The 23,814-nt window shown below is 41.1% G+C and overlaps 1 protein-coding gene and 1 non-coding gene across 7 annotated transcripts in view; one reads left to right on the forward strand and one right to left on the reverse strand.

The window, feature by feature from the left end:
• Nucleotides 1-20,418, forward strand: part of TBC1D30 (TBC1 domain family member 30) — a 77,661-nt gene extending 57,243 nt beyond the window's left edge. Inside the window, exons 10-14 of one of the 6 annotated variants that reach the window (XM_054580043.1) lie at nt 8,390-8,502; nt 13,076-13,215; nt 15,615-15,821; nt 15,994-16,053; nt 19,033-20,417. In XM_054580043.1, coding sequence (XP_054436018.1) covers nt 8,390-8,502; nt 13,076-13,215; nt 15,615-15,821; nt 15,994-16,053; nt 19,033-19,814 — 1,302 coding nt within the window. In that variant the 3' untranslated portion in view covers nt 19,815-20,417. Of the gene's footprint in view, nt 1-8,389; nt 8,503-13,075; nt 13,216-15,614; nt 15,822-15,993; nt 16,054-19,032 lie in introns of all 6 variants that reach the window. The other 5 variants (XM_054580045.1, XM_054580047.1, XM_054580044.1 and 2 more) reach the window with 5 other exon arrangements.
• LOC129076101 (small nucleolar RNA SNORA76) lies at nt 3,820-3,954 on the reverse strand. Its single transcript, XR_008529712.1, has one exon. It is a non-coding gene; the product is annotated as a small nucleolar RNA SNORA76 (small nucleolar RNA).
• Nucleotides 20,419-23,814: the final 3,396 nt, after the last annotated feature.

The following is a 23,814-nucleotide window of genomic DNA, read 5'->3' on the forward strand; positions in this document are numbered from 1 at the left end:
ATGTCTTTCTTGGTATTAGTTCCTCCCTTATCCTCAGCTCTGACCCTGCTTTTACGGGCTGTTTATCTGAGTCAAGGCTCAGTCATTATCCTATCTTGTTACTAAGGGGGGCTCTAATTCTTCCCTTCATCTTGTTCTAGTTTCTTGTTTTCGGCCCAGGCTTGACCTAGTGTTAAAGTTTGGCCCCTTCAGCATACAGTTACCTGATTTACTGAGAATGTTGACCACTTGATATAACTTTTCTTCACATTATTTTTTAAAATACTTTATTTATTTATTTTTAAACAGAGAGGAAGGGAGAGAGAAAGAGCGAGGGAAACATCAATGCATGGTTGCCTCTTGCAATGCCCCTACTGGAGAACTGGCCCACAACCCAGGCCTGTGCCCTGACTGGGAATCGTACCAGCGACCCTTTGGTTTGTAGGCCAGCGCTCAATCCACTGAGCTACATCAGCCAGGGCATTAACATTATTTTTTAGTTCAACTTTTCTTTGCATTCTCACCTCTTTTTTTCCCTTCCTATCTGTCTCAGAGGAGGAAATGTTCTGACCATGACATCTTTGTTTGATTTCAACTCTTCTCACATTGCCTTTGCTTCATCACTCACTCTCTCTCTCAGTGAGAAGTACCTTTTATTTAGCATTGCTCTGTATGCCAGGTCCATGTTTGGCATTTTCTTTTACATCCTACAGATTCATATGCTCAAAGCAGACCTCTGAAATATCATCCCTTCTCCCTCGCTCTTAAGCTTAAGTGGCTACTCACTGCCTACAAAGACAGAGCATGGATTTCTCATGCTTTTGACTATCTGTCATTAACATATCTTTTCAGCTATAGTTCCTATTCCCCCCTTTTGTAGCCTTGACCTCTTCTAGTCAAGTCAAACTGTGTTCCATGCTCCCAGAGATTCCCTGGGGCTATGCCTCCTCTATACATTTTCTATCTCTGCTCAGTCTTTCTCTTTTACCTTTACATGTTTAAGGCTTGCCTCGTTGTGAAACTGTTCAGATGCCATCGACTTTATGAGACATTGTCTGATAGTCTCAACTGAAATCATCCCCCATTTCTTTGAATCACCGCAACATTTTCTTTGCACCTCTTGTAAGCATTCATCTCTACCTTGATTTGAGATATCTTATTTCCTCAGTGGTAGTTTAAGTTCCTTGAGGAGAGGGACTGTTCTTTGCTAATAATATGTAGCAATTTGCTTTTTCCTAGAGGTGCTCAATTCATTTATTAATTCATTAAGCCAACATCTGTTGAAAGTCTATGATTAATTTCCTACCTTCTTTTTTCAATAAATGTTTGCTGAATTAAAAACATTCATAGATGATGTCCCTCCTTCTAGATTCTCTCTGCTCTAATACAATCAGCATTTTACTGCCAGAATAATAGCCTACACTTACTGCTTTGACCATTTCATTGTTATTCATAAAACATTCAGTGCTTCCTTGTTGTTAACTATAGTAAATAAAATGCTTCAGCCTTGTGTCCGAGGTTCTATATTAATTTCTGCAGATATTTATTGAACAGCTTTGTATGTCAAAAGTCTTCCTTGAGAAAATTAATGTCTAATATTACCTTTGAAGACTAATAGCCACTGGTCAGGTGTATTTGTGTGCACATATGCAAGTGTGTGTGTGTGCATGCTGGAACCAGTGGTGCAGAGCAGAGAGGCAGTTACTGGTTAGAGAGGGGGTAGAGTGAGCAAAGGCATGGCAGGGAAACCTTTATGGTGTATGAAGGGAACTACAAGGGGTTTGGTAATTCAAAAATGGGTTATAGAAGACTGCAACCTATGGTATGGAGCTTGGCCTTAATCTTTTAGGTCAGTGGTTGTGAAATGTGCTTGCGGGAGGTCTAGGGCTTCTGTGGTGCCCTTGGAAAAGGAAAAAGAAGAGCTGTGGATCCCAAAAGGTTTTAAAGAGAGGAGGGAAATGGTCTAAGTTGTTTTCCATGTTGACTACATGGGCAGCTTGGTGAACAGTGGACTTGACGGGGTCAAGTTTGATAGAAGGAGGCCTGTGAGGAGCAGTGAAGGGTAGAATCAAAAGTGGACTAGAGACAATGCTTAGAAGCTGGAATTGATAGGACTTGGCCACAGAAAATGGATGTGGTATAAGGGAGAAAGAAATGGAGGAGACAACAGCATCCCACGTGTTTCTGGCTTGGGGAGGAGAGGATAGGTTTATTAGGGATGGAAGATGAGTTAGGTTTCAGGCAGGCTGCATTGGAGGTGCACTTTGGCTGCTCTGTTACCCACCTATTCACCGGTATTCTCCACTTCACAACCAGAACCTATTGCACTGGCCACAGGTCGGTTTCCCACCAGCCCTTGTAGTCCATGCCCACTCCTGAGAGAGGGCTTATGCTTCCCTTTGACACTCTGTGAAAATCCTACCCACCCACCTGGATCCTACTCAGTCTCCCTGGCCCCCACACAGCCTCTATTACCTCAGCCCCATTTAATGATGCCTCCCTCATCCTCCTTCAGTATCTAAGATTTCCAACAATTGACTTATAGCTGTTGCAGATTACTTGGTATTGTTTGGTATATTTCAAGTGTGTTAATCTTCTTTCTCTAATGAAATAGGAAGTTCTTTAATGATAGGGGCCTCATATTACTCTGTATCTCCATAACATCTAGCATAGTTCTAAGAATACACCTGGTTGCTCAGTGGGTACACAGAATCATATCACATTTGAACTCTAGGTAGGGGTTTTCAAACTTGACTGTGTAAGAACCATCTCAGGAGTGCATTAAAATTCAGGTATTTGCTCCATGGATGGTTCTGATGCAGGTGGATTTTAAAAAATAGTCAGAGAGACTCTGGCTTAAAAGAAACATAAAGATTAACCTAATTCTGCCGCTTTACAGAAAGGAAACTAAGACTTGGAGAGCGAGCATCTTGCCATTTTCTTAGGTTGTCTAGTGGCAGACCCAAGACTGGATCCCAAGACCCCAGCTCCTGGCCCAGTGGTAGTTCCCTACCGTACTACTTGATGCTTCCACCTTTTTCAAAAAATGTCTTTCTAAAAACTGAAATCCTCTTTAGACAAATAAGGCAACATTTTATTTCACTTAAGGTGTAAACATTTCCAGAACAAACAAGATATGTTGAGATACACCTGTCATCCTTGTCCTCTAGGAATTTCAAACCTTAGGCATTAGGAGAAGAGAGAACCACCTCATTACCCTCCTTTTAAGAGAAACCTAGAGGGAGAAAGTAGGCTGTGGCTTGATTGATTAGATTCCTTTTCAGTAGCATTTTCCCTGCCAAAGAAAACATCTGGGTGATGATAAACTGAGCCTAATTTTGTACAACTTGTGTTTTTATGTTTCTAGTAGGAGCATGTCGATAGTGAAAAAGAAATATAACTTCTTTTTAGTGCTGCCTAAATATAAATGTCTATGTAAGTGTGTGTTGGTAGTTTGGGTAGTAAATTGACTTGTTAGTTTTCCTTGACATCATGGAATATTAAGTCGAGAAAAATTGAATGTCATTTCAAGCCACTCTTTTTCTGTATTCACTCTTTAAAAAAAATTAACAATGGCTGTGATCCAATTATGGGGGCTCTTCAGTCTGTCAGCAAACCTGAAATGGCTCTCGATGAAAAATGTGGACTGTGTAAGGTCAGTGAATGAAAAAATTCCTTTCCCTGTTTGGTTTTCCCCATTTCTTTCAGTTGTAAGTACCAGACACAAAAATAATCTTTTCCCCCCCTGTAAATTATATCACTCTTTTTTTTTATTAGCAATGACTATTTTTTTAATAATCGAGGTTTAAATTTACATTTTTTTTTTTTGTTTTCTTGTCGCAGTGTCGCTCACGGTTAAAAAGGCCGCCAGGGTGGGGAACAGTCGGCCCCAGTTATGCGCGAGCAACTGCTCTGGCGCTGCAGCCTGATCCCCGGTGCCACACGCAGGCCCAGCGGGGGGCTCAAAGGCAGCGCGGAAATTTACATTTCTCTTCTAACTAAGGATGATGCGCAGCTTTTGATGTGCTTATTGGCTATACAAATACCTTCTTTTGTGAAGTGTGTTCAAATCTTTTACTTTCTTTTAAAGTTGGGTTGTTTGTTTTATTACTGAGATGTATGAGTTCTTTCAATATTTCTTTTAATATTTTAGATACGACTTATTTGGTAGATAAAAATTATAAATATTCCCCTCTCCCCCCAAAACATTGATAGTGTCAGAAAAAGAGATTGGGGGAATGCCAACGGCATAGCATACATGGACTTCAGTATGACTTTTTTTTTTTTTTAAATCCTCACTCATGGATATGTTTATTGATTTTGGGGGGGGGGGAGAAAGAGAGAGAAAGAGAAACATTGATGTGCAAGAGAAACATATGACGGGGGATTAAAACCACAACCTGACGGTGTATGTGATGAGGCTCCAACCCACGGAGCCATCCAGCCAGGGCTTGGTATGACTTTTGACAAGTTCTCTCATGAATTCTTTGAGGACAATATGAAGAAAAGTTAGTTAGGCCCTGGCCAGTGTAGCTCCATTTGTTGGAGCATCATCCTATAAACCAAAAGGTCTTGAGTTCGATTCTTGATCAGGGCACATACCTGGGCTATGGGTTTGGTCCTCGGTTGGGTGCATACAAGAAGCAACTGATCGATGTTTCTGTCTCATATTGATATTTCTCTCCTCTTTCTCCCTCCCTTCCCCTCTGTCTAAGCATGTTCTTGGGTGAGGAAAAAAAAAACAAAACCCAGAAGAAAAGTTAATTAGTTAGATCTAATTGTTAGAAGGGTTCGCAGGTGCTTGGGAAAACAGCCAAAGTGCTTGTCGATAATTTACTGTTTCCTGGGGCAACTCTCACATGCCGTGAGGTGGGGTCTGCCCTTGGATTGTTGACTATTTTCCATCAGTGATGGAGTGGAAATTACAAGGATGTGGATGCTTGTTCAATAGAAAGATAATGTTTGATTAATTTAGTGCTGTCAAAAATTGAAACCGTCTGCCCTGTAAAACAGTGCAGGCTGGAAGTGCTTAAGTAGTGCCTTTATGACCGTCTGTTGGAGATGCTTTGGGAACTCCTGCTTAGGGGGAGATTGAACTAAATTATGTTTAAATTCTTTCCTAACCCCAAGATTGTATTAGTGTGCCATACAAGTATTTTGGCTCTATGATTATAAGTAAAGTTTTTTTCTTGGAATTGGTTGTAAATCCCTGACTTACTGTCGCGGGGCGCGGGTGCTCCTGGATCTGAAGGTTACCGTCCGCAGCCAGCTGAGGAGGGAGCGGGGCTCTGAATCCCGCAGAGTCTGTCCAGGGGTGGTCACGGATGGGGGGAATAAACAGAAGTTGTCGCCAACACTTCTCTGTTTGCCAGGAGAGGGGACGTGGCTCTTCTCTCTAAGGGAGAGAGGACCCTGAACCCCGGTGTCCAAAGGCTTTTATTGAGAACCATATGCACAAGGGTATTACTTCTAGGCCTTATTGTCCCCGGAGCCCCCTGAACCAGTTTAGGGCTGTACGTGCCTTTAGTATTGTTTCAAGCCTGAGCCAGGCGGTTGGGGCAGAGCCACCAAGAGATAAGGAGATGACTTTCAGATAGAATGAGGACTCTGGCCATGTCCAAGCCGAGCCGAGGGGTGCGGGCCTTTTTGCCCTTTCTCTGTGTCCCCCCAAGTCCTTGTTCCGCTGCCCACACTGGCTGATGTCTGTCTTAGATCATTTTCTCTGTATGAGAAAAACTTACCTGTCATGGATCACCGACTGTCACAGGGTCAGGCAGGGGGATGCGAAGGGGGCACGGTCTGCGCCCCTGCCAGGGGGACAGGTTTCGTCTCCTTAGTGGTCTGTTTGTCCAAGGCCTCCTTGATTAGCTCCAGCCTCGGGATCCTCTTGCCTGTTGGCCAGGGTACAGTTCCTGAAACCAGACAGGGCGTTTCCCAACAACTTACAAAGTTGAAAACCTGCAGCTACTCAGGTACCTGGAGCGCTGTGGTGTTGTGCCAGGGAAGCTTACATTCGTGTGATAAACACGCCTTCAGACACATGAGACCTTCAAGGATGTGAGCGAATATATGCAATGAAGTACTATAAGCCTTTTTCAGGCATGCTGATTTAGTCTTTGAAGGACTCACTAAAAGTATAAGATAGAGAAAGGAATGCAAAAATAGAAAATGAAAGCTTAACAGGGCCAATTTTCTTTTGGTTGGATGTCTTCAGCTGAGTGGTCTTTGAAGGAGCTTGCTAAGAACCCAGGCCATCTACCCCAAGGCAGGATGGATGAGGTAGGGGCAGAGTGTATTTTCCATTTCTTTCTTATAAACACCCTTCATGAGGCTGTACAAGGGAATTTACTGGTAACTTTTTATAAAACTGGCAAAAATAAAACAGTGAATTTTCAGCTAGTTACCCCACTAATCATCTTCTGTGAGATATCTTACTTCATTTGGGAGGAATTTTGAAATTTCTGGCATTGATGATTTCGTCTGTTAGGCTTGAATCCCAATGACATGGGCTTCTTAAGTTTCTGAACCAAATTTCCAAAATGTTAAGGAAAAAGGTCCCATGAGGCAGGGGCAGGCTGACTCTTGACCCAGTGGTGGGACCACATTTGGTGTGTGGCAGTCAGAGGCTGATGCTGCTGTACTGAGGCCTGAGCGGGGGTGCCGTGCTGTGGACCTGCAGATGGATGCTGAGGAGGGGATTCCCCATCTGTCTGTTCCCCTCCAAAGGGTATATGGAGCTAGGGCAGGTCATAACAGCAAGGAGCACAGAGTTCTGTATTGGCAATAGGGCTGCTTCTTGGGTGCTGAGCTATTGGCTACTTTTGTGAGATCAAAGAATGTGAGAGTTCACCCTGACCATGTTATTAGTGAGCTTATATGAAGTATTTCAGGCATACTGAAATGCATTAAAAATAATATAACAAAACTCACATACCCACTATCCAACTTAAGAAATAAAACATTAACAACACATTTGAACACCCTCATATACTTCTTTCTGATCTCACTAACCCCTTCCCTCCCCTTCCCATTCCCCTTTTCAAGGAAATCAATCCTAACTTTCATACCCTTCATTTTTAGGGTGAGGAAAATGAGGCCCAGAGAGGTTGGGCACTGGCCAATCTCAGACTAGTGGAACCACAAAATACCGTCTGCTCATTCCACGGGAGAACAGTTCACTGTTAGTAAATTTGTATTGCTTCCCAGCCTTTTGGGTATAATCAAATATGTAGTGTATCAAATGGCTTAGAGATGGCTTTTGTTGTCCCTATAAGCTGTGAACTTTGCATAATAAGCAATGGAAAATCAAAGGGAAGGAATTTTAGCTAAAACTTACTTGTTCAGAATCTGGGGGTGGTACAGGAAGATTTATAAGTGGGTACCTTATGTCTGTTTGGGAACAATCAAATGTACAGGCTGTTTAGAATCAAAATTGCAGGGGCCTGTCACAGAGGTGGCTCGGATCTGTAGAGTAAAACAGCCGCACAATTAAGCTCTTTTCAGAACCTTCCTTTTCCTACCCATGCAAATGTTAGATGTCTCCTCTAGGCCTTCAGGAAAACTCTCCTGCTGAGATGAAAAAAATAGCACGTTAAAATATTCTCCTAGAAAAAAAAATTCTCCTAGAAAATATCAGGATATTTGAAAAGCTTCCTGGGAGAAATGAAAGTTAGTGTGATAAACATATATTTCCTGGTGAATAAGAACCTTAAGGATTGAAGAAATAATGTAGTTAAAATTTTGGAGCAATTAAATTTTAATAAAATTAAGAGAGCAAATAAGAATACTTTCTCCTGATTGGAAGACATATAATTGTGAAATTCTGGAGGAAGTATAGGTTTTTTTCTCTTTTTTATTTATAACTGTTTAACAGTCTGTGCTTTACACTGTCACTTTGAAATATAATAATGACTAACAGTTTTCACCTAGAATTCATTCACAGATATTTGAAAAGGTGGTGTTTTTGAAGAAAATGTGCAACTGATCACAAGATCATCCACTAGATTTAATTTTATCCAGCAGGCTGACATTAAATCTCTATAAAAACCATCAAACAAGGATTTGAAAAATAAGCACTGCATATGAAGAACATCGATGGGTTCTTTATTAAATCAGGGAGCTGTGGATTTCTGAAATCATCCATCCCTGAAATGAGCAGAAGGAAGTCAGACCACCCCATTTGCCTGGGCTGAAATGCCCAGTTGCAGCCGGATTTATTTGAGAACTCATTATTGTGTTTATCAGTATTCTTTTGTCTTTCTCTAAAATGGATATTGAAGTATAATCTTTCTACTTTCTGTGTAGGAAGCAGAGTTTCCCTTTTTACACTCAAATCATAATGTCTTTCTAGGATTGATGAGTTATTTAAGGCCTCCATTTCAGGCTTGGCATTTTGGCTTTTGTTTTTCAGACTGTTTATTCAATGGCCCCATTCCCTTTTCCACAACTGGCAGAGCTGAGGGAAAAATACACCTACAACATTACACCATTCCCAGCTACAGTTAAACCCACCTCTGTTTCTGGGTAAGGTCTCCTGTTTTCTCTTCTTGTTTTCATGATAGAAGACTTAATACCTTAATTTGTTATTGTAACTTAATTGTTGTTATGCCCTAGAAATATATTCAAAGTAGTTTGATACTTAAAACCAGAATGTTTTTAAAGTGTTGATTTAAACTCAAGAGAGTGATTTTTAAAAGTATACTTTCTAAGGAAGATTAGAATGTAAATTGAAGTCACATTTGGCAACCCCACAACTTATTTTAAAATATCAAATAATAAAAATATCAATAATTAAAATAGTGTAGAACTGGTGCAGGAGAGACAGATGAGCTAATTTAAAATACTGTAAAGACTAGAAGTTGACAAATGTACATACAGGAATTTAGTATATGAAAACCTGGCATATCATATCAATAAAGAGAAGATATATTTTTTAGTAAATGGTGCTAATGAGACCTAATCTGGAAAGAAGTACAGTTAGAGTCTTTCTTAACACCATATATCAGGATACATTTTATATATATGAAAGAATTAAATGGAAAAAAAATGAACATATGAAGTTCCAAGATGGCAGAGGAGTAAGTGGAAGCTACACTAACCTCCTTCCAGGACCAATCGGGAATTACAACTAAATTGTACAGAAATCATCCTGAATAACCAACTGAACAGTAGCTGGAGAGAAGCCTTACAGCCAAGGACAGACGGAAGTAACCACTTCATCACGAGACTGGTAGGAACTGCAGAGGAGGCATGAGAGGGCTGGCTGGGCTCTGATGGGCAGCAGCTGAGGTTCAGAGGGGTATTTCAACAGCTGCGTGGCCACCCCTGAGAAATGTGGGGTCTAAATCCCAGGCTGGGCTCCCCAGCCTATAGCACCAGAGCTGAAAAGGAACCCAGATAACATCCAGCTATGAAGAGCAGCAAGGCTTCTGTCTGCCAAGGAGAGATGGCTGGAGACTCAGAGAGCCTCTTAAAGGGCCAACACACAAAATTTCATTTGTAGCCACTTACTCTGGGCTGCAGCAGAGGGAGGGCAGAGTGGCCTAGAGACACTTGAGGAGAGGCTGGGGTTGGTGGCTTGGGGAGAGAACTGAAGGAACAGCTGCCAGGATCTCTGTGCTGAGTCATTCCCCATACTGCAGGAGACATCTCTGTCAGGCTGAGATTCCTCTCCGAATGGCATCAGCCTGAGGGGAAGCAATAGCCCTGCCTGCAGGAATTACTCTGCCCCACCCTGTGGTGCTAAAGCTGATTACAGCTTGATTAGTTTAACCACTAAGTCAGAAAATACAAAGAAGCAGCCAAAATGGGAAGGCAAAGAAACAGACCCCAAATGAAAGAACAAGGTGATTCTCTAGAAGAAGAACTAGATGAAATGGAGGTAAGCAATTTATCAGATAGAGAGTTTATGGTAATGATTATAAGGGTACTCAACAGCATGAAAAAAGACATAGAAACCATAAAAAAGGGCGAGTCAGAAACAAAGAATGGAATATCTGAAATTTGAATAATATACTGGAAGGAATAAACAGCAGTTTAGATGAAACAGAGGATCAAATCAGTGATATGGAAGACAAGGTAGAAAAAAACACCCAGGCAGAGCAGCAAAAACAAAAAGGAACTTAAAAAAATGAGAGCTTAAAAAATATTTTGGACAACATGAAATGGGGATGTCCACTTTCACCACTCTTATTCAATGACGTGCTGGAAGTCCTAGCCACAGCAATGAGACAAGAAGAAGAAATAAAAGGCATCCAAATTGGAAAGGCAGAAAGAAGACTGTCTTAATTTGCATATGACATGATACTGTACATAGAGAACCCTGAAGACTCCACCAAAAACCTACTAAAACTGATAAATGAATTCAGCAAAGTAGCAGGATACAAAATTAATATCCAGAAGTCAGTTGTTTTTATGTGCCAATAACTAACAGAAAGGGAAATTAAAACAATCCCATTCACAAGTGTTTCAAAAAGAATAATACCCAGGACCTAAACCTAACCAAGGATGTAAAAGACCTGTGAATGGAAATTATAAGACACTGAAGAAATAAATTGAAGAGGATACAAGTGGAAGCACATACTTTGTTCATGGATAGGAAGAATTAACATCATTAAAATGTCCATACTAACCAAAGCAATCTATAGATTCAGCACAATTCTTATCAAGATTCCAGTGAAGTATTTCACAGAATTAGAACAAATATTTCAAAAATTTATATGGAACCACAAAAGCCCCACAAAGCAACAGCAGTCCTAACAAGAACAAAACTGGAGGAGTCCTGCTAGCTAATATTAAACTATACTACAAGGCCATAATAATCAAAACAGCATGGTACTGGCATAAAAACAGATGCATAGATCAATGGAATAGAACAGAGAGCCCAGAAATAAACCCACACCTTTATAGTCAATTAATATTTGACAGAGGAAGCAAGCATATACAATGGGTGAAAGTTTATTCAATAAGTGGTGATGTGAAAATTGGACAGATATGTGTAGAAAAGTGAAACTAGACCACCTTCTTGTACCACACACAAGAATAAATTCAAAATGGATCAAAGACTTAAATTATTAGACTCAAAGCCATAAAAATCCTAGAAGAAAACAGGTAGCAAAATCTCAGACATTGCTCATAGCAATTTTCTATTGAATATATCTCCCCAGGCAAGGGAAACAAAAGAAAACAAACAAATGAGACTGCATCGAACTAAAAAGTTTTTGCACAGCAGTGGAAATCATCAACAAAACAAAAAGACAACCCACAGAATGGGAGAACATATTTGTCAATACATCTGATAAGGGGTTAATATCCAAAATTTATAAAATACTTACAAGACTCAACACTTAGAGAACAAACAACCCAATTGAAAAATGGGCAAAGGACCTGAATAGACACTTCTCCAATGAGGACATACAGATGGCCAACAGATGTATGAAAAGATGCTCAACATCCTGGATCGTTAGAGAAATGCACATTAAAATTACAATGAGATACCATCTCACGCCTTGTCAGGATGGCTATCATCAATAAATCAACAAACAAGTGCCGGTGAGGATGTGGAGACAGGGGGACCCTTTTGTATTGTTGGTGGGAATGCAGACTGCTGCAGCCACAGTGGAAAGCAGTATGGAGATACCTCAAAAGATTATTACAATCACCAAGATATGGAAAAAGCCCAAGAGTCCATCAATAGATGAGTGGATAAAATAACTACGGGACATTTACATAGTGGAATACTACTCAACCATAAGAAAGAAGAAAATTTTACACTTTGTGACAGCCTACATGGACCTGGAGAACATTATGCTAAGTGAAATAAGCCAGTAAGAGAAAGACAAATACTATATGATTTCACTCATATGTGGAATGTAATGAACAAACTGAACTAACCAGCAAAACAGAGACAGACTCATAGATGGAGAACAGATGACAGGTAGTGGTGGGGGGAGGTTATGGGGTGGAGGGATTGAGCAAAAAGGATAAAGGACTCATGGACATGGACAAGAGTGTGGTGATTGCTGGGGGGAGGGGTGTATAAGAGGACTAAATGATAATGGAAAAATATAATAAAGATTAAATAATAAAAGAAACAATGAAATAAAATTAGCAGAAGAAAATGTGGAAGAATGTCTTTAGTTCTTTGGAATTGGGAAGGCCTTAATAATGGAATCAAAATAAAAAATAAAAAAATTGAGTACTTTAAAAATATTTTTTGTATGAACGGAAAACAAAACAGGACAAAAGAGAACCTCCAAAACAGACACAAAAATATTTATAACTGGTATCTCTCATATATAAAGTTCTACCCAACTGAAAAATGAAAGGAGTAGGTGGTTTACGTAAAAAGCAGCATCACTTGTACTGAGATAAATTTAGCATACAACTCAATTGAGATTCTGTTATTATACCTATAGTTTAACAAAAATTCAAAAGGTTGATGTGTACTCTCTTGATAAGGTAATAGGGAAACAGACACACTGCAGATAAGAGGTTAATTACTATGGAATTTGTGGCAGGCAATTTGGCAGTGTTTGCCAAAATTAGTAATGAATATATTCTTTGACCTAGCAATTCTACCTTTGTGAATTATTCCACAAATATGTTTGTACACATGTAAAACACAGGATGCATAGGCTTTTGTTTTGCAGCATTGCTTATAATGGTGTAATTGTGAAACCACTTAAGTGTGCATTGTTGGCATGTGGTTCCATAAAATGAGCTACATATATTACAGTACAGTGCAGCTATAAAATAAAAGGATGAGGAAGGTCTTTGTGCAAATATGGAGAGTGTTCTCAGGTGAATAAAAACAAAGTGCAGAAGAGTATACAGCATGCTAATAATATTTATGCAAAAAGAGGAGAAAAGTAAGACTATATAGTCATATTTCTTACCCATGCAAAGAGAAACTGAAGAATAAATAAAAGGCTAGTAGCATTCACCTATGGGAATTAGGCGGGACAGATGGGCAGAAGTTAAGGATGAGAGTGATGTTTTAGATGTATAAATTACATGTGTCATTTAAACCATGTGATGATATTTTTTTAATGTCACTGTTTTCTTTGAATATTTCTTTTTCTTTATGTTTTTCCAGACGACATGGGAAGGTCAGAGACAGTGATGAAGAGAATGACCCAGATGATGAAGATGCTATTGCTAATGCCGTGGGGTGTCTTGGACCTTTCAGTGGGCTCCTGGCACCTGAACTGCAGAAGTACCAAAAGCAAGTTAAAGGTAAAAACATGGCCCTTTATTTAGATGATCACAATGTGTTGGTTCACTACAGCAGGGATATTATTATCATGTCCTGTAAATGCCTAGTTTCCTGAACTGGTTACCACTATTAAAGATATTTATTAAAAGAATCTTCTCTGTTACTTTATCATTTAGTAGGATCTCTTGTGTTATGTGTTGCATGCATAATATAGTTTTTTAATAGTGACTTTGTTCCCCACTCATCTGATTCAATTTCATATGCTCAGTTCCTTAGCATAGAACCTAGAATACATTAGATGCTTACTTAATTCTATTTGAGTTTAATTGAATTCATTGTAGATTGCTTTCTATTCCACTATACAAATACCCTCTGAATCTAAAACATTGTGGTGACATCTACTTGAATTTGAGTGACAAGCAACTCATTACCTCATAAAACATTCTGTTAGATTTCTCCACTTAGCCCATGGTTTCTAGTTGCAAAGAGATAACCTCCACCTACCAGTTCTATTAATAGTTTATCTTTTTGCAACAAAACAGAATGAATCTACTCCCTCTTCGATTGGACAGCTCTTGAAAGCTTTCTTCATGGCCCAAGTTTAGAATTTCTTTAAGCATTTCTCATAAAATATGACTTTCAGAAGTCATTCTATATTCTATAAAATCACTTTTAAATGTATTCCAGTTTGGTAGTGCCCCTTTTAAAATGTGGTGCTCTGAGATAGAACCCGTGTTATCTTTGTTTTTTTCTTGCACAGAATAAACTTCCTGTGGTCTAGACATTGTCAGTAATGAGCTTTTTTGAAGCAGTTTGCGGTTCTCTCACTATGTTCTTTCCCATTTTGAGTGGCAGCTCATCCTTTGGGATATTTATTCTACGTATTCTGTGTGAAGACTTCTTCTTGCTAAAAGAGGACCATAACAAAATAGATGTCAGACACCTTTGCATTCTCTGTCGCCTACTAATTTAATACCACCTCCTCAAAGTCACGGGGCTCTCTTCTCATTTTTGTTCTTAGAAGTCTTCTTCATCTTTATCTTCTTTTTCTCTGTTTTCCTCTTCCTCCTCCTCTTCTTCATCGCTGTCATTATTGCTGTCTTTTCCTTTGTCTTCTTTATCTTCTTTGTCTTTTTGGTAGTGCTAGTTTTGAGTATTTTTCCTAAGCCTTAGCTTATTTTGAGTTTTAATCTATTTCATGGTTTGGATTCACACTCTTGTGTGTTTGTCCATGGTATGTACTTTCCTCTCATCTTTTTTAAAGGCTTTAAACAATGTGAACCCCACAAGAGCCTTTTGGTTTCCTAATGCTTTCCACTCTCTCTCATTGTCTCATTTCAGCTTTTGATTTCTAGCCATGGGATCAATGTGGATTTTAACCTTAAAATTTCTGAATCTGCATTTCTGCAGCCTGAGTCTGTGCTCCATTTTTCCTCCGTTTTTCTTTCAGTGCAGTTCTGTGCTCCATGACAACATGATCACTTTCTCCTAAGTGTCATCATTAGTGTTTTTGTTGGTTTTAAGTTCATACGTGCTAGTCCCCTTTTAATTTTCTTCTCCTTGCCCAAGTGTTTTCAGTAAAACAAAGGAAGTAAACTTGTCAGATGTTTAGCCTTCTGAATAACACTTTCAGCGGATATTAGAATAGTTGAAATTCCTGTTAACCCTTTTCTTTGAGCTGGCCCCCAGGCCAGCTTCACATGCTGGGCCAGAGAACCTCGGTGAGTCCCCTTGCCTGTGCAGTCTGCGAGCATCCTTCACACGGCTCTTGTTTTTCTCTCTTAAATGGAACCTCAATTTTATTTCAGGGACAAATCTGCTAGTTGAAGGTGCCCTGGGAACAGAAACCACGTCAGATGTAACACACATTATATGGTCAGGAAGTGGTTGTTAAATGAATAAAAACATTCACTTCTAGTGGTAGAGTGTCTTGAAGTTTTGATAATTTCATAGAATATATTGTTATTTTTAACTTAAAAACTCACTTTTGATGACTGATTAAACTCTACAAACTATCAATCCCTTATAAATCTTCATGTATTTATATGGAAATCTATACAATGACTTGACATCTGGAGTTATATTTTTCTAAGGGCATTTAACAAAAGAATAGTGGTTTTTATCTGGAAACAATTAATCTTATGTCTATATAATGAAGAAAATGGTTATAAAATCAATGAGCCCACACAACTTATTTCAGACCCACAATTTAGACTAATAAGAAAATGTAGAAATATTTTCTGGACTAAATTAAAACAAGCACTAGATAAATTCTAGTGTACATTTTATTTTATTTTTTTTGTGGTTTAGAGTTTTTGGAGATTATAATGCAACTTTGGGTTATAATGTAATTAATTCCCCTTTAGTTCTCTTCTTCTCCACTGAAGCCATCTCCTTGTCTCTTTTCCCTTGAGCACAGAACCAAATGAAGAGCAGAGTCTGAGATCTAATAACATTGCGGAGCTGAGTCCAGGAGCAATTAATTCCTGCCGCAGTGAATACCATGCAGCTTTTAACAGTATGATGATGGAACGTATGACCACAGACATCAACGCGCTAAAGCGGCAGTATTCTCGGATTAAAAAGAAGCAGCAGCAGCAGGCTCATCAGGTGTATATCAGAGCAGGTAATGTGATTCTTTGAATCCATTTGAACTCTATGTTCAGCTTAGGAAAGAAAGAACAAATATTCCTAGGATGGCCTTGGAATTACTACACACTGTCGCTCAGCATCCGCAAACACAGCTGGCATGAGGTGATAGCAGATTTAGGATCTCACTTTTAATTTTATTTTATCAGGCTCTAAAGAAGAAAAAGACCATGGGTTCTTTTTAGGTCCCAAGGACCAGGCAATGGATGGTATTAACCATGTCTTTACTATGTGTGCTTGTGGAGAGGGGCTTACGAATGATTAGAATGTTGCAAAGCCAAACAATCCTTGGACTTGAGATATTGCCTCTGAAATTTCAGGCATTTGAAAATAGAATTCAGTTATCTGTGCACTAGTAAATTAAGCTGTCCATTAGCTTTTAGGAGGTAATATAACAGACATTGTGATCTGAGAAAAAGGAAAAAGTCATTACTACACATTGCTGTTGGGTGAGCAGTCAGTGTCTTGGGACTCTGCTGAGAAGAACACAATTGTAATGCAGTTGGAAATGCTCTTTTCCAAGGATTGTCAAGCTTCTCTTTTCTTTTTGTTTTTAACTCCAAAAATCCTAGCAAACAGTCTGCCTTGTTTAATATATGCTGATTTTGGAATTGGTTTGTCTTGTTCTATGTGAAATTGTAATGAAAGTGACACCTGTTCAGAATTAACCAAAATATAAATATGACATATTTTTAAGAGGCTTATGAGCATGTGACTGATCTTGCACAAAAACTGAATTTATGTTCCCCATTTCAGGGATGGCAGGCAACTTCTTGATGATTCGTACTTTATCCTGAATCATTAAGAAAGCAACAACAAAAGAAACCAACAACTATAAGACTTTAATTTTCAAAGCAATGGCACATACATGTCCTCATTTTGTCCTTAAAGCATATCTGTGAGGAAGGCAAGATACTCTTACATCCTTTTAAAAGACCAAGGAGGTGGTGATTCAGGAAGGCTTAGCAATTGTCCAGGATTATGTAGCTGCAGTGAATGGTCAGGCCAGGGCTAGAATTCCCGTGTTCTGATTCTTTGTATAGTCCCTTTTCAACTGTACTGTATAAATCTTTGGGGGAGATAGTGAACGATCACCATGGGGTACTAAGTCAGCCCAGCGCCTCATTCTCCAGTCAGGAGTCAGCAAACTGTGGTCCACAGGCCCAACCCTGCTTGATGCCTGTTTTTGTAAATAAAGTTTTATTGGAATATAGGCATGACAGTTGTTTACATATTGTTTATGACAGATTTTACACTACCGTGGCTAAAATGTTTATAATCTGGTTCTTTACAGTAAAAGTTTGCCAACCCCTACTCTAGATAATGGGTTTTTTTTTTGGTTCTTTTTAGGGAGAAATTGTTCTAGAGCATTGCTTCTCAAACTTTCCTGTGCACAGGAATCACGTGGAGATCTGATCTGTTAAAATGAAGAGTCTGTTCCAGTAGGTTTAGGGTGGGGCTGAGGTTATGCATTTTCAACAAGCTGTTAGGTGATGCCACCACTGCTGGGTGGGGACCACACATTGATTTGAAAGGTTTTAGAGGAGGTGGTGTAGGACAGGATTAGCAGCACAGGTGAAGATTGAATTTAGCTAGAAGCAAAAGACAATAGCTTCTGAGACTTAAAGGGAGGTGGTAGGGAAGGTGATTGACATTCCAGCTTTGGTCTTTCAGACCTGATAGCTTCTGTTTTCATGGAGAAATTGGAGCAAAAGTTGTTTTCTTGGGAGTAAGTTGGGGGTTGGGTGGGAGCTTACAGAAAATAATGAAGACTTGAATAGGCTTCTTGGAAGGAATGGGAGAGTGAAAGGAAAAGATTGTTCAGCAGCACTGAGGATCTAACTAAATAGGAAGCTATGAATCCAAAGGGCCATCAATCCACATGGCCGTGTGATTTTTCTCCCCCTATAGATTTTATCAGCTCCCTGTTGGAAAAGAGAATGTGGATTGTGTATCGGGGTTGGGGTTTTGCCAGGTGTGCGTGACAGAGAGAGAGGGATGCCTGGAACGTGTGGTTACTGGGGAGGCAGCGTCCAAGCAATCCCCCATGCAGCCATCAGCGTAGGGGTGTCAGTGGGTCAGAGATAGACAGGAAGTTACGAGGGGATCGAGGGGTCAAGGAACCGAAGTCTCCAGCACCAGGCAGAGTTCAAATGAGAACCTGAGAGCTGGAAGAGTCAAAGAGAAGAATATTAGAGTTGAATATTTTCCATGTCGTGTCGATCCGGATGGCAAGGTTTAGGATGCAGCTGGGGAGGTTGAGAAACTATGAGGATGGGTCACTGAGACAGTAGAGTCCCCCCAAGGAGGTGGTTGAACATGGGGTGAAGAGGAGACAGTTGCCAACTTTTTCACTGAGGACTGGTGTGTGACCAGAGTCGTAGAAGACGAAAGTGGAGACGTATAGAAGGAAGTTTGGCTGCGCGATGTGGATGTCAGAGGGAAGGTTGTTTGCACAGAGAGCAGAACCTTCTCCCTGCCCCTTCTGCTTGCTGCTGTTGACTCTAGGGCCAAGTGTGTTTAAACTTCATGGAGCAGGGCCCCGTCATAGCCATAGGACAAGGGCAACAATTCTATCAACAGTGCCCTCCAGGAGAACAAAGATTTTGGTGATTTCCAGTTTTGGACGTGCTTTCTAAGTCCATAGAGGACACAGTGGTCATACATAGGACCAGACCTGAGATCGCTGTGATTTTGCTGTGTTTTCACCAACTTTTCATCACTTCTCTCATTCTACCATCTCTCACTCACTTCATAATATGCAGGGTTTTCTTTTCCTACCTCTCAGAAACCAACTGCTGATAATCCACGTAGTGGTAGCGTTTGACTCATTATTTTAAAAAAAATCTTCAAAACTTTTTGGATAGAAGACCTCTGAGATTGCTTCTCAGAGACAAAAACTGCCCGTAAACATCATTAGGGCTCTGCTGAGTCACGAGGGATCAGAGTCCAGTTCCTTTTTGCATCCTCAGCCCCTGGTCTCAGCCTCCTTTAGGAGGAGGGAATAGGTGCCCCAGACCCCCGGTTTGAATTCAGTTTCTGCTGCCTTCAGTCACATGGCTCTGCCAGTACCTGGGGAATGCGTGGAAAGGGGTACGGGGACAATCTCTATGTGCTTCCTGTTGCGGAAGGGGTATGTTTTGTTGCTCTGTGGTATGTTTCACACAATCTTTCAATGCTTCTTTCAGACAAAGGACCCGTGACCAGCATTCTCCCGTCTCAGGTAAACAACTCTCCAGTTATAAACCACCTTCTTTTAGGAAAGAAGATGAAAATGTCAAACAGAGCCGCCAGGAATGCTGTCATTCACATCCCTGGTCACACAGGAGGCAAACTGTCTCCTGTCCCCTATGAAGACCTTAAGACGAAGCTCAACTCTCCATGGCGAACTCACATCCGAGTCCACAAAAAGAACATGACAAGGACCAAGAGTCAGCTGGGCTGCGGGGACACCGTTGGGCTGATAGAAGAGCAGAATGAGGGCTGCAGGGCTAACAGCCTGGGGGCCGCAGAGGCACTCCCTCCCAGTTGTGTGGTGACAGCTAGAAGAGAGGGTGGCGGGGCCGAAGCCCGCGCTGCGAGGACTGTCGAGGGGCAGTCTCCGGAGCCAGTGTTCGGAGATGCCGATGTGTCTGCGGTCCAGGTGAAGTTAGGAGCCTTGGAACTGAACCCAGGACCTGCTGCTGCTGACCCTGAGCCCCAGGGTCCCCTGCCCTGCCCATCGCGCTTCCCGGAGCCACCTGATGCCCCTGGACAAAACAAAGCCACCAGCAAAGCTCCCCAAGGCAGCCACCTGAAAACGCCCATCTTCAGCCCCTTTCCTAGCGTCAAGCCACTGCGGAAGTCAGCCACTGCCAGGAATTTGGGGCTATATGGTCCCACAGAACGAACCCCAACCGTGCACTTTCCTCACATGAGCAGGAGCTTCAGCAAACCTGGTGGTGGAAACAGCAGCACTAAGAAACGATGATTCCCAGAAATTTTTTATTGAGATTCACCTTTTCATGGTGGTACGAGGGTTCCGGCTAAATGGCTGCAATAGAATTTCAGTTGTCCAGTGAAAACAAATAGTTAGGCTCAGAGATGAGCTGCGTCCATAAAGATGGAAACCAGACGTTTTATAATGGGAGCTAGATTAGGGATGTTTTCCCATCCACTGATAACTGATACAGTGGATTCTTGTGGCAAAATAAATATTGTGGTTTTAAAATGTGAAGTTTTTCCAATTTTTCATTGTCAGCTGTTTAGAAAAGGCATATGTAACTAGACTGTTAACCCTTCTCCCTTCTTCCTGTTCCGAGGGCCTCAGGGTCCCCAAACCTTCCAGTATGATTCCTTTTGGGTATGATTAATACACAAGCATGCACCACTAGCCTGCTAGAACAGAAACTGTGAAAAGAAAGTAAGTTTCTTAGTTGCAAAAACCTTCCCAATTTTCCTCTTCCGGCCCTGTTGGGGGAGTGTTTGTATGTGTGAGTTTTCCTTCAGTGGTTTCTTTCAGTCAGTCTCCGAAGTATTTTTTAGCCTTATGCTACAGTGCAGGAGAAAAATCTAGATAGCCTTTCCCTCACTTTGTATTTCTATGTGCAAAATGAAGAAAACCTTTTTCTGTTGAAATTTAGGTTGATCACTAACTTGAAGATCTTATGCAGAGAATGCAAATGGGATATGCACTCAGCAGCTGCTCTCAACCGCTTGCTAATTCCGCTGAGCTTTCCCCAGGGTTCATTTTCTCCTCTGAATAGCGTGTTGGTCCTAGGTAGTGGGATGATGTGATAGGCTCTACGTGCGGCTTGTCCTGCCTCCTCCGCTGTGCAGCGCATTTACCTCCCAGCTCTCCACCGCAGAGGCAGCCAGGCCTCTGCTCAAAAGCCAGAACATAGCACTTGCAACTCTGTTACTTGAATTTTGTGTTTTTTGATTGGAATACTTTGAATACTTTGTTACTTGAACACTGCCTTTTCCGGAGAAGGCCCCCCGCTGCTTTCTAGCCCTCTCTCACCCACTCCTCCCTGGGTCCCAGCAGGTCAGAGACAGACCTGTCATGGCCACTACATAGATGGGAACTGAGCCACACAGAGGTGAAGTAGCACTTTAGATACTCACGGTAAATACTGCCAGTATTCCACACGTCTCAGCCACGTTTCCTCCAGGGCAATAGGCAGGTTTAATGCTCTTCGTACACAGGCGCGTTGGCTTACGTAGGTTCCACAACGCAAGACTGGGAGGCCGTTCACTGTGCTCCCTCTTGTCAGCGGGGGCCTTTCTCCAGACCTCGATAGTCCTGGGATCGTGTTTCATAAAACCAGCTCGACCCTTTTTACCCAAATAGATAATTCATTTTTAAAATCCCTTGTGAAGCTGTCCTGTGGCTAAACAGAAGGCTCTCCCCTCAGTCCCCTTCTCTCAGTGTCATGAGAATAGACTCGGCATCGTTTTCCTGTCTGCGGAAGACTGTGGTCACGCTTGCAGGCGTAGTGCTGATGCAGTCAGTGTTAATTTGAGCTAATTGGGTTGCCAATTCTGAAACCAAAGTCGTAAGTTTAGACAGGGCTTTTACTATGAAAGGTATACATTTTTATAATAAAATAGAGAATGTGGGAGTGTGGGCTTTTTTTGAATAGGAAACACAAGATGACATACACAATGAGAAAGTCATTTCATCCTTTTGTGCTATCTTTACCCTCAAAGAAACTGAAGATGGAAAGCATGACTAATAAGATATTGCAGTTTTGGTCTTGAATTCCATGCCACCTGAATTTAGCATGTAACTCCTTAAAAAGCAGCCAGGCGCACAGCCTTTGTCTTGGGAAGGGTGCACGCGGAGAGCTGGGCTTGGTTTGCGTACCACCTGGGTTGGAGGCCCACTGCGTATCTCAAAGTTAAGCAAATGACACGATTTTATTTCATCTGTTAAACCTGACAGATAAGAATGATTCCGCCTCATATTCTTTTCTCCTCCCCTGTCCCCAATGAGTCAGAATAGTCCTGTTCCCTTGAGGAATGTCTGACTTGCATGGAGAAGTGTCCTTTCTTTTCTCGAGTCAGCTCCCAGCCCCCTGCGGGTCTGAGTCCCGGCAGGGGCAGGCGGCCGTGGTGTGGCGGCTGCCAGCTGCAGCCCGGAGGATCTGGCCAGTGCTGTCAACTGCCTGTCTCCGTGCTGGCAGCACACTGTTCCCAGGGCTGGTCTGAGAAAGGGATGGATTGATGAGTATTTGTTGAATGAATGAATAACGGAAAACATAATCGTCTCCTGAGGTAAAAATGACCTTGTCAGGATTTTAAAAACCAACAGATTTCCTGTTCAAGCACTCTCTGTACCAGTAACATGCATGCATGATACCATGTGGTCACTTTCAATGATGAATCGGTCAACTTAGAAGCCTTGCCTACTTTAGAAAAAAATCTGCAGTAGCCTCTACCACACAGCATGAATGAAGACCAGTATGAACTCATCATCTCCCCTGTGTATTGGACACTGTATGCGATCACCCAAAAGTACTTACCAAGTAGTGGTCTCTTTATCTTTAGAGATGTCTGCACCCTGTCAGCACTCACATTGGGAGCCGACTCCTCCTCAAGCCTCTGCACCTCAGTCCTCTTACAGAAGTCTCCAGACAATCTAAACCTAGTTTGTAATGTCGACCTATGGCTGTAACTGTTTGGAATATTACATTCCTTTTTTGTCTCTGCTGTTCTAAAGAACTGTTGATTACAAAAATATGTGCATAAAGCTCCTCACATTGTTGTAACGGTTGTGCCGTTTTTTTATCTGAGCACGTGCCTAGGACACTGTTGTGAGGTTGCCCTTCCTCTTTTCTCTTCAGCTTTCCCCCACCTTGGTCACAGGAATCAGAGAAGCAGCCCAATAAGCTCCATCTCCCCCAATCCAGGCTCTGGGTTGCATGGTGGCCTATGGCCTGCCGAGAACTTGGCAGAATAGTGGGTTTCTGAGTATGAGTAAACAAAGACATCAATTAGGGGTGTGTGGGTATGTGTGCTTATAAAATTAACCTTTAAATTTTCTTTTGTTTTCATAGAGCAGTAAGAATGCAGTTTAGCTTTCTAGTTTATGGATTCTAGATTAATAGCTGTTACCAAGTAAACAGCTGCTGCCTTCACCCATCATGTGAGGAAGGACTTTAAATATATATGTTTCCCAGTCAGAAAAGTGATACATTTTTAAGAATTAGGACAACAGAGCAGAAGAAATCATCCATATTCTGGTGTGGCTCTTTCCAGTATGTTACTGTGTGTGTGTGCATGTGTATACACCATTATCTATGGAAGGTATACTGAGCATTCTAGTTTAAGATGTCTTTCCAGTAATTGCTCTTATACAGCATCATTTTCCATGACTGGTAGTCCATCGTGTTCAGGCCAAAATTCAAAAAACAAGTACCTGTTGTCACATAGCTTGTTTCTGATTGTGGATAGTACTGGAGTGAGTAAACATCCTAACATTTACATTTTAGTGCACAGCCTTACGTGTTTTCTTAGGATATGTTCATAGAGGTGGAGGTGCACAGTTAGAAACTGTCTTTTTAAGATATATATATCTTATGGCCAAATTGCTGTCCATAAAGGTTGAACCTATTAGGTAAGCAGTGAACGAGAATGCCTGTTTTTCTATACTTCGGGAAGAGGCAGCAAGTTTCTTTTCTCCCTGACACCCCCACTAGCATCTCCAGTATTAATAGAAGCTGTGATAGTAGGCAATCATAACGCACTCCTGACTTTTAAGGGAACCATTAAGGAAAATGTTTGCTGAGATTTCTGGTAGGTATCTTTTATGAAGTTAAGGAAATTACCTTTTATTCTTTGCTAGCTAAGAGGTTTTTGTTTTTGTTTTGTTTCTGTTTTAAATCAAGTGTTGAACTTTATCAAATAAATGATCTCTAGTTGCATCCTTTGAGAAGGAAGGAGTACTTGAGACTTGGTATCTTGAACTCGAGAAAATAACTGTTACC

Source organism: Pteronotus mesoamericanus, unplaced genomic scaffold (assembly GCF_021234165.1).
Source record: "Pteronotus mesoamericanus isolate MK-2021 breed Mesoamerican mustached bat unplaced genomic scaffold, CSHL_Meso_final contig_56, whole genome shotgun sequence".
In the NCBI taxonomy this organism is placed as follows: Eukaryota; Metazoa; Chordata; class Mammalia; order Chiroptera; family Mormoopidae; genus Pteronotus; species Pteronotus mesoamericanus.